This window comes from Hemibagrus wyckioides, linkage group LG17, assembly GCF_019097595.1.
Source record: "Hemibagrus wyckioides isolate EC202008001 linkage group LG17, SWU_Hwy_1.0, whole genome shotgun sequence".
NCBI lineage: Eukaryota > Metazoa > Chordata > Actinopteri > Siluriformes > Bagridae > Hemibagrus > Hemibagrus wyckioides.
In genome coordinates this window covers 1,253,205-1,264,406 of record NC_080726.1, presented here as the reverse complement: position 1 = coordinate 1,264,406, position 11,202 = coordinate 1,253,205, and the positions used below count along the sequence as shown (strand labels likewise).

The 11,202-nt window shown below is 43.3% G+C and overlaps 2 protein-coding genes across 3 annotated transcripts in view; both read right to left on the bottom strand.

Moving 5' to 3' along the window:
* Positions 1–131: 131 nt before the first annotated feature.
* zgc:113691 (uncharacterized protein LOC503529 homolog) lies at positions 132–1,180 on the bottom strand (the record flags this gene model as incomplete). Its single annotated transcript, XM_058414224.1, has 1 exon — positions 132–1,180. A coding segment is annotated over one exon (741 nt), but the record flags the coding sequence as incomplete, so codon positions are not given.
* A 1,732-nt stretch (positions 1,181–2,912) lies between these two features.
* yipf1 (Yip1 domain family, member 1) overlaps positions 2,913–11,202 on the bottom strand; it is a 9,190-nt gene continuing 900 nt past the window's right edge. Inside the window, exons 1-10 of one of the 2 annotated variants that reach the window (XM_058413907.1) lie at positions 11,012–11,167; positions 10,735–10,797; positions 10,013–10,152; positions 9,850–9,930; positions 9,234–9,321; positions 8,901–9,017; positions 8,645–8,811; positions 7,204–7,386; positions 6,794–6,904; positions 2,914–3,596 (exon numbers count right to left, since the gene is read on the bottom strand). In XM_058413907.1, coding sequence (XP_058269890.1) covers positions 6,809–6,904; positions 7,204–7,386; positions 8,645–8,811; positions 8,901–9,017; positions 9,234–9,321; positions 9,850–9,930; positions 10,013–10,152; positions 10,735–10,768 — 906 coding nt within the window. In that variant the 5' untranslated portion in view covers positions 10,769–10,797; positions 11,012–11,167 and the 3' untranslated portion in view covers positions 2,914–3,596; positions 6,794–6,808. Of the gene's footprint in view, positions 3,597–6,793; positions 6,905–7,203; positions 7,387–8,644; positions 8,812–8,900; positions 9,018–9,233; positions 9,322–9,849; positions 9,931–10,012; positions 10,153–10,734; positions 10,798–11,011; positions 11,168–11,202 lie in introns of those variants that run through there. The other variant, XM_058413908.1, reaches the window with a different exon arrangement.

The window sequence follows — 11,202 nt, the reverse complement described above, 5'->3', positions numbered from 1 at the left end:
GCGGCTAAAATATTGCCTGAGCAAAAAAAAAAAAAAAAAACCCTCCTTAGTTCACCTTTTATAATACATTAATTAATTAAATTATTTTATAAATAAATTGATCATCGAGTTGGTGATTATTTATTTTTCGGTTAAATAACAAGCAAAAGAACCACCACCACCATCCCCCCGCCCCCCAAAAAATCCAGTTGTTCACGTCATACATCATTTTACAGATAATATCTGAATAGTCCAAAATGTCATTAATGCTAATAAATAAAGTCAAAACTCCAGCCTAAGTAAACTCTTCCACAGAGTAGAAAATTAGATGTAGATATTTCACTTATATCCCTTTAGAAATCCCAGACATGTGAATAGTCTTTATTTCCTTCACTTCTCAGACAAGTCCACCTGTTTGGAAACTAAACATGCGTCCGTCATTACTTAAGGTGTTATTGTCTCATTTTGATTGGCCACCGTTGGGTAAGGTGATGTTTCTTCTCTCCAGGTTCCGGTTTCTCTCAGGTTCATACCTCAGTCTGGTCTCGAACACGTTTGCGGGGAGGATCTGCGTGGAGCTGATGGACATGTCGGTCTGCACAGATTTATGGGTCAGCGGTTTCTGTGCGGTTCTGTGTGGATTGATGGCGGGCAGCAGGACGGGCTCGCGCTGAGCTTTTTTATCCTCCCACAGCTTCAGCAGGCGTCGCTGGTTGTTGGTCATGTCCTTGAGGTTGAGCTGAAGCGACTGGACTTTTTCCTCCAGCAGAGTCTTGGAAGTGACCGCGTTGGCCAGCTCGGATGACAGCTCGTCGATGGTCAGGTTCAACCTTCCAGTCTTTTCCACCAGCGCTTTGCACTCTCGCTCTTTCTCCTGCAGGTCGCTGATGATATCTTTAGTGGTTTTACCTTGAAAATTGGGGCTGGACTCCAGGCCGATCTCACTCCTCAGCGCCTTCACCTGCCTCCTCAGATCTTTGTTCTCCAGCGTCAGGGTTTTGAGTTTCTGCTTCGCTGTCTCCGTGGACTTTGTCCTCAGTTCATATTGTCTGAGTTTCTCCTTCAGGGCGTTCTCGCGGTGAATAGCATCGTCTCTTTCTAAGCGGTACTGCTCCACCAGCTTGTGTGTGTCCTGTGGAGAAACTTTCCTAGCCATCACCCTAATGGGAGCGTAGATCTTCCGTCTAAACCCCAGCCAGCAAATTCATCTCCGCTGCAGATCTCCAGGTCGAGTTGATCATCAAACGCTTCTTATTTCCTCTCAGATATCTGTCTGTGAAGCCGAAAGGGTGAAGTGTTTGACACGGAGATGCAGCGTGAGTGAACCTGAAGCTCGGAGGATCAGGAATGCAGCTCCAGTGTAACTTTAGGCCCAGTTTAGAATAACCAGTAATTAGGACACGCCTGGAGCAGACGGCGTTTCGAGTGACACCATTTTTCTGCTTTGTGCTAATTAAGAAACTCTTCTTGTTGTTTGGTTTCTCTGTAATGTTCTCAGGAAGAGGAAGAGGAAGGAACGTAATGAGCCGTGAAAACATCATGTAGGGATTCCACACCTGAAGATAACAACATGATTAAAACCAACTAAATAAAAAAATGAATTTTAAGTTATAGTTCAGTTTTATATAAGTTTTCTCTGAAGTACATTTCAATCCAAACCACTTCAAGTCTATTGCATTTAATAATGGTCTGAAAAAATTCTGACAATATTAATAAACTGTGTGTGTATACATACACTGATCAGCCATAACATTATGACTGCCTGCCTAATCTGTCCCCTTTTGCTCCTAAAACAGCCCTGAGATCTGGGGAACTTGGAGACCCTGAGGTCAACACCTCAAACTAGTTGTTGTGGTCATCAAACCATTCCTGAACTATTTCTGCTTTGTGACACGGTGCATTATCCTGCTGAAAGAGGCCACAGCCATCAGGGAATACCGTTTCCATGAAAGGGTGTAGATGGTCTGTAACAATGCTTAGGTAGGTGGTACGTGTCAAAGTAACATCCACATGGATGCAGGACCCAAGGTTTCCCAGCAGAACATTGACCAAAGCAGGACACTGCCTCCACCGGCTCGCCTTCTTCCCATAGTGCATCCTGGTGCCATGTGTTCCCCAGATAAGAGACGCACACACACCCGACCATCCACGTGATGTAAAAGAAAACGTGATTCATCAGACCAGGACACCTTCTTCCATTGCTCCGTGGTCCAGTTCTGATGCTCACGTGTCCATTGTTGGAGCTTTCAGTGGTGCACAGGGGGGTCACCCTGACCGGTCTGTGGCTATGCAGCCCCATACACAACAAACTGTCCTGCACTGTGTATTCTGACCCCTTTCTATCAGAACCAGCATTAACTTCTTCAGCAATTTGATCAACAGTAGCTCATCTGTTGGATCGGATCACACGGGTCAGCCTTCTCTCCCCACGTGCAACAGTGAGCCTTGACCGCCCATGACCCTGTCACCGGTTCACCACTGTTCCTTCCTTGGACCACTTTTGATAGATACTGACCACTGCAGACCGGGAACACCCCACAAGAGCTGCAGTTTTGGAGATGCTCTGATCCAGTGGTCTAGACATCACAATTTGGCCCTTCATCAAACTCGCTCAAATCCTTACACTTGTCCATTTTTCCTGCTTCTAACATCAACTTTGGGGCAAAATGTTCACCTGCTGCCTAATATATCCCACCCACTAACAGGTGCCATGATGAGGAGATACTCAGTCTTATTCACTTCACCTGGAACTGGTCATAATGTTATGGCTGACCAGTGTAAATAAAGAACATTGCAGATTATTATAAACATATAGTTTGTCTAATGATTAAAAAAAATTAAAAAATGAATTTCAGCTGGTAAAACAGCAGTGTTATGTAAAACACACACACACACATCAGGGGTGTTGTATATCATCACACTAAATCTTCTTAAATAGTGTTTTATTTTTTGTGACGTTCAGCAGCATCGTGAAATTCATTAAAACAAAAATAAATATAGAGCTAGAGAGAAGTCTTTATTCTCAGTGTAAAGACAGGAGAGGAAAACATTTCCGTGTTTAGAGAGTAACAGAGGAGAAGACGAGTAAAGTGTCTCCAAAAGACGAGGAATGAGATAAAAAACCCTTAAATATTAAAAAACTAGTCATAAGTTCGGCATTCAGACTGAGCAACATGCTAAATACAGCATCTTCATCATCATCATCATCTTCATCATCATCATTATCAGCAGTAATCTCTTCTGGAAGACGTTTCATTCTAATATAAAGTTTTTACATAAACATTCACCAAAAATCTGTAAACACCAGAGTCACAGAGTCAGAGTCACTGAGTCAAACTGATGCTCTGTTACAGAGAAAAGAAACAAAACCCTCAAAGATACAGCAGTAATACACACACACACACACACTCACAAATACACACACACACACACACTCAAATACACACACACACACACACTCACAAATACACACACACACTCACAAATACACACACACACACACACACACACACACACACACACACACAGACATGCTCTCTCCTGATCTGGTGTCGTTCCGTGACCGTTGACCTCCTCTGTTCGGAACCAGACACTGGAGAAGGAGGGAACAGGAGATGCTGCAACAGAAGAACACGAGCGTGAGGAAGGAGAGGAACATGTAAACAATTCTCACAGCAAGTGTGGACATGACCGACGTCCGAGTGAGACCGAGTGAGACCGAGTGTCTGAGTGAGACCGAGTGTCTGAGTGAGACCGAGTGTCCGAGTGAGACCGAGTGTGTCTGAGTGAGACCGAGTGTCTGAGTGAGACCGAGTGTCTGAGTGAGACCGAGTGTCCGAGTGAGACCGAGTGTGTCTGAGTGAGGCCGAGTGAGGCCGAGTGAGACCGAGTGTCCGAGTGAGACCGAGTGTCCGAGTGAGACTGAGTGAGGCCGAGTGTCCGAGTGAGACCGAGTGTGTCTGAGTGAGACTGAGTGTCCGAGTGAGACTGAGTGTCCGAGTGAGACTGAGTGTGTCTGAGTGAGGCCGAGTGAGGCCGAGTGAGACCGAGTGAGACAGTGTCTGAGTGAGACTGAGTGTGTCTGAGTGAGACTGAGTGAGTCTGAGTGAGACCGAGTGAGACCGAGTGAGACTGAGTGAGACAGTGTCTGAGTGAGACTGAGTGTGTCTGAGTGAGACTGAGTGTGTCTGAGTGAGACTGAGTGAGTCTGAGTGAGACCGAGTGAGACCGAGTGTCCGAGTGAGACCGAGTGTCCGAGTGAGACCGAGTGTGTGAGTGAGACTGAGTGTGTGAGTGAGACTGAGTGTGTGAGTGAGACTGAGTGAGACCGAGTGTGTCTGAGTGAGACCGAGTGAGTCTGAGTGAGACTGTGTCTGAGTGTGTCTGAGTGAGACCGAGTGTGTCTGAGTGAGACCGAGTGAGACTGAGTGAGACCGAGTGTGTCTGAGTGAGACTGAGTGTGTCTGAGTGAGACTGAGTGTGTCTGAGTGAGACTGAGTGTGTGAGTGAGACTGAGTGTGTGAGTGAGACTGAGTGAGTCTGAGTGAGACTGAGTGAGTCTGAGTGTGTCTGAGTGAGACTGAGTGAGTCTGAGTGAGACCGAGTGAGACCGAGTGTGTCTGAGTGAGACTGAGTGTGTCTGAGTGAGACCGAGTGAGACTGAGTGAGACTGAGTGTCCGAGTGAGACCGAGTGAGACTGAGTGAGACCGAGTGTGTCTGAGTGAGACTGAGTGTGTCTGAGTGAGACCGAGTGAGACTGAGTGAGACCGAGTGTGTCTGAGTGAGACTGAGTGTGTCTGAGTGAGACTGAGTGAGTCTGAGTGAGACTGAGTGAGTCTGAGTGTGTCTGAGTGAGACTGAGTGAGTCTGAGTGAGACCGAGTGTGTCTGAGTGTGTCTGAGTGAGTCTGAGTGAGACCGAGTGTGTCTGAGTGAGACCGAGTGAGACCGAGTGCGTCTGAGTGAGACCGAGTGAGACCGAGTGTGTCTGAGTGTGTCTGAGTGAGACTGAGTGTGTCTGAGTGAGACTGAGTGTGTCTGAGTGAGACTGAGTGTGTCTGAGTGAGACTGAGTGTGTGAGTGAGACTGAGTGTGTCTGAGTGAGACTGAGTGTGTCTGAGTGAGACTGAGTGTGTCTGAGTGTGTGTGAGTGTGTCTGAGTGTGTGTGAGTGAGACTGAGTGTGTGAGTGAGACTGAGTGTGTGAGTGAGACTGAGTGTGTCTGAGTGTGTCTGAGTGAGACTGAGTGAGACTGAGTGAGACTGAGTGAGACCGAGTGAGACCGAATGTCCGAGTGAGACAGAGTGTCCGAGTGAGACCGAGTGTGTCTGAGTGAGACCGAGTGTGTCTGAGTGAGACCGAGTGTGTCCGAGTGAGTCTGAGTGAGACTGAGTGTGTCTGAGTGAGACTGAGTGAGACTGAGTGTGTCTGAGTGTGTCGGAGTGAGACTGAGTGTGTCGGAGTGAGACTGAGTGTGTCGGAGTGAGACTGAGTGAGACTGAGTGTGTCTGAGTGTGTCTGAGTGAGACTGAGTGAGACTGAGTGAGACTGAGTGTGTCGGAGTGAGACCGAGTGTGTCTGAGTGAGACCGAGTGTGTCTGAGTGAGACCGAGTGTGTCCGAGTGAGTCTGAGTGAGACTGAGTGTGTCTGAGTGTGTCTGAGTGAGTCTGAGTGAGACTGAGTGTGTCTGAGTGAGACTGAGTGAGACTGAGTGTGTCGGAGTGAGACTGAGTGTGTCGGAGTGAGACTGAGTGTGTCGGAGTGAGACTGAGTGTGTCGGAGTGTGTCGGAGTGAGACTGAGTGTGTCGGAGTGAGACTGAGTGTGTCTGAGTGTGTCGGAGTGAGACTGAGTGTGTCTGAGTGTGTCGGAGTGTGTCGGAGTGAGACGACACACACTGAGGAGAGTTTTCATGAGGAGCTGATGTTAAAAATTGTTTGTGTGTGTATAAATGTGTGTGTGTAAATGTGTGTGTGTATATAAATGTGTGTGTGTATATAAATGTGTGTGTGTATAAATGTGTGTGTAAATGTGTGTGTATAAATGTGTGTGTGTATATAAATGTGTGTGTGTACAAATGTGTGTGTGTATAAATGTGTGTGTGTATAAATAAATGTGTGTGTGTGTGTGTGTATAAATGTGTGTGTATAAATAAATGTGTGTGTGTATAAATGTGTGTGTGTGTATATTAATGTGTGTGTATATTTGTTTGTGTATATTAATGTGTGTGTGTGTGTGTATATTAATGTGTGTGTGTGTATAAATAAGTGTGTGTGTATAAATGTGTGTGTGTGTATAAATAAATGTGTGTGTGTGTGTATAAATAAATGTGTGTGTGTGTGTATAAATGTGTGTGTGTGTATAAATGTGTGTGTGTATAAATAAGTGTGTGTGTGTGTGTGTATAAATGTGTGTGTGTATAAATAAATGTGTGTGTGTGTATAAATGTGTATAAATGTGTGTGTGTATAAATGTGTGTATAAATGTGTGTGTGTGTGTATAAATGTGTGTGTGTATAAATGTGTGTGTGTGTATAAATGTGTGTGTGTATAAATAAATGTGTGTGTGTGTATAAATGTGTATAAATGTGTGTGTGTGTATAAATGTGTGTGTGTATAAATAAGTGTGTGTGTGTGTGTATAAATGTGTGTGTGTATAAATAAATGTGTGTGTGTATAAATGTGTATAAATGTGTGTGTGTATAAATGTGTGTATAAATGTGTGTGTGTGTATAAATGTGTGTGTGTATAAATAAATGTGTGTGTGTGTATAAATGTGTATAAATGTGTGTGTGTGTGTGTATAAATGTGTGTACCTCTGCTGTAGGTTATCAGTGTGTATTTGTAGTTGTTGTATTTTGTGCTCTGTGTGTTTCCACAGAAGGTTGTACAGCAGCTTCAGATTCATAAGTGCTGAAAAAATACACCTGGAAAACAGGGGGGAGGGGTGTGGGGGGGCAGGGTTATGACACATTAATGATGCTCTATAAACCTGAATTTAACCTGAATTTAAAAAAAGTAAAAAAAAAAAAAAAGAAAGAAAAAAAGAAAGAAAGAAAATACTATCCTGAGAATCTTATAACAAAACAAGAGAACATAACGAATGAGACTAAACAAGAGGAGGAGAAGGAGATAATGAGACTTTCTTCTTACATGACACTGTACAGATACTGTTACTGTTTCCACTCTGTGTGTGTGTGTGTGTGTGTGAGGTGTGTAGCCGGACCTTACAGCCGATGGCCAGTAAAACGTGCAGTGTGACGAGGACAGAGAGAACGGTGAGGATGACCCGGGGCCTGTCATCTCTCATCACCGGCCAGAAGGTCAGCACCAGGAGCGAGCCGGACAAACACAGAGCCACAACGATGGAGCTCCAGCGCAGAAACTCACTCGGGATCCCCCACAGCACCTACACACACACACAAATTAATACACATTAATACACACACACACAAATTAATATACACACACACACATTAATATACACACACACACAAATATATACACACACATTAATATACACACACACACACACATTAATATACACGAACAAATATACACACACACACAAATATATACACACACATTAATACACACACATTAATACACACACACACAAATATACACACACACACAAATATATACACACACACAAATATACACACACACACACACACACATTAATATACACACACACACACACACATTAATATACACAAACAAATATACACACACACAAATATATACACACACAAATATATACACACACATTAATATACACACACACACAAATATACACACACACACAAATATATACACACACATTAATATACACACACACACACACACATTAATATACACACACAAATATATACACACACACACACAAATATACACACACATTAATATACACACACACAAATATATACACACACACACACACATTAATATACACACACAAATATACACACACACAAATATATACACACACAAATATATACACACACACACATTAATATACACACACAAATATACACACACACAAATATATACACACACACACACACACACACACATTAATATACACACACAAATATACACACACACAAATATATACACACATTAATATACACACACACAAATATATACACACACACACAGATTAATACACATTAATACACACACAAATACACACACACACAGATTAATACACACATTAATATACATACACACACAGATTAAAACACACACACATTAATATACACACACACAGATTAATGCACACAAATACACACACAGATTAATATACATACACATTAGTACACATTAATACACACACATATGAATAAATATTAATATACACAGGAATAGAAGTAAATAAATTTATTGGATTAATTAATTTAGTGATAATTTATTATCAAATGACTTTAAAAATCTAAATGTAAAGATGATCATTCTGTAACAGAATAAAACCTTTATATTCAGTTACAATATTTTATTCATCTACTTTATATTTTATATTATATTAATTATTATATAACTATAAAAAACAAATATTCTATTAGAGTACATCATCATACAAATAAATGATGTGAACTGAAGATACTAATACTAGTAATATTAATAATAATAATAATAATGCTGATAGTAATGGTCAGTGTACTGACCACAGCAGGGATGTAGACGGCGAGTGAGTAACCGTAAACACACACGATCTCCAGGAAGGAGTAGGACAGTGTGCCGGAGATCTTCCTGCTCCTCCAGGTTAAAAAGCCCCACAGCACCAGAGGAACCAGCCAGGCGTAGCTGTAGATCGCTGTAGCGGCCATCGTTACTGACCACACACACACAGAGCAACAATCACATCATCATCACCACCATCACCATCATCACCACCATGGTGGGCGTGGTCCTGACCCTCACCTTTCCTGAACTCGGGGATGTATTTGTACCGCGGCTGTCCGTGGTGGACGAGGAAGCTGGACAGGTTCCCGCTCACACCGATGGCGAACACCAGCGTGGCGCAGATCCAGAACGGTCCTACAGAGGAACCAGAAGATCACCTTCATATCACTGCTCACACCTTAATGTCACCTTCCTCATCCTCCTCACCTTCCTCAGTCCGCTAGCCAGTGACACAACACACTTCACAGACAAAAGTATGCCCCCCCCCGACTGATAACAACATCTCACACACAGTCACTCATCACAGAGGGAGAGAGAGAGAGAGACAGACAGACAGACACACAGACAGACCATAGAGGTCAGGGTTGTTCCTGATGTGAAGACGAACAAAGTTTTTTCCTCTCCACGGCAGTACAGAGCTGATAATTCTGTCCATCACCTGGAAACAAACAAACAAACAAACAAACAAATAAGTGTAAACACGCTGAGTGTGTGTGTGGGTTTCTGAAACTGATTATACAGACTTTACAGACAGACACACAGCTAGTAGGAAGACAGACAAGCAGATAGACAGGCAGGTGAGCAGACACAGACAGAGAGGTAGGATTTAGACAGACAGACAGACAGAAAGACAAACAGGCAGGTAGGAAGACAGACAGATTTTACAGACAGACAGGTAGGTGAGCAGACACAAAGACAGACAGACAGGATTTAGACAGACACACAGGCAGACAAGCAGGTGAGCAGACAGACGGACAGACAGGCAGGTTTTTATAAACAGACAGACAAGTTTTACAGACAGACAGACAGACAGACAAGTAGGTGAGCAGACATATAGACAGACACACAGGCAGGTTTTACAGGTAGACAGACAGGTGAACCTCAGATAGTAAACTCGTGGTCTGTGTTGATTAAAGAGCCGCTGCAGCAGACTGTTTCATGTCCTCCAGTGATAAGCTCCTCCTACCTGGGGTGTGTCCACGTTGAAAAAGGCCTGATAAAACTCCAGAGTCCAGAAGGCAGCACTTTTCTTTTCACCGCTGAGAAGCTGGAAGAAGATGAGAGTGTGAGAGAGGAAGGTGTGTGAGGACGTCTCACTGTTTACTCCTGCACTACCTGGAGCTCCTGACCTGGGTCTGATCATCACCGTCCAGCAGCTCCTCCTCCGGCCCCGCCCCTCGCCGCTGGGTGGGAGGTTTCTTGAAGCCCTCGTCCTCTATCCTGACCGCTGTGCCTCCATCATCCCCATCGTCATCATCATCATCAAAGTCTGTGAGCGGGAAGAAGCAGCACTAATGACACATATCTCATCACCTTCATTCCTCTGTCTGTTCCTCAGTGTTCCTGTCAGGAGTTACTGCTACGTGGCATCCAGAAAATGGAGATGAGAGACAGACAGCGAGAGAGACAAAGAGACAGACAGAGAGACAAAGACAGAGAGATAGACAGACAAGCAGACAGACAGACAGACAGACAGAGAAACAGACAGAAAGATTCTTCTTTGTCTCTGTCTTCGAGCGTTTCACGTGTATCACACACATCTTGGGGCCAATACAGTATTTTAAATCGCCCCAATCTGGCAACCCGTGATTACCTTCTGAGCTGCTCAGTGATGAATATTTCAAAAGAATTTAAAATGTATGTCAATCAGTGGTCACAGGTAGCCCAATGGAATTGTGGGTAATGTAGGAAACTGTTAAACAAAGTGTAAACAGACCAAAGGAAGTTTAAACTGGAAAAAGTGAATCTTGGACTCAGTTGAAAGATGAAGAGTTCGAGGTGGTGGTGGGGTGGTGTTATTTGGGGGGGGGGGTGTTGTACATTTCAGGTCTAAATGGAGAGAGAAACGAACCTTGAAACTGCAGATGAAAGTCTGTACTGGTCATCTCCGGTGTCTACAGCTGATTACTCTTCTCTAACAAGAGAAAAGAATTGTTCATTTTGGTAAATCGTTACAAGACGTCATAAAAACACAATGACGCGATATTTCACTTAAAAGTTATCAACTTAAACATGATGAACACAGACGCAAGTGATGCCGTAGAATACACGCGCAACACATTCCATCGTTGTTATTGTTACTATTATGATAAATATCTGCGTTATTTAACTCTTCTGTTAAGACTTACCTTAGATTTATGTGATGTGTTTAAATCGATTTAGAACTCCTGCTTCAAAACAAACACATACACACACTTACATATCCTACATATCAACACAGCCGGAACTTACTTCCGCAATCAGATTACGTCACATGAATACGGAAGTAAATTCTTGAGCACTTTTAAATAAAAAAAAGTTATAGTTATAAACCACAGTA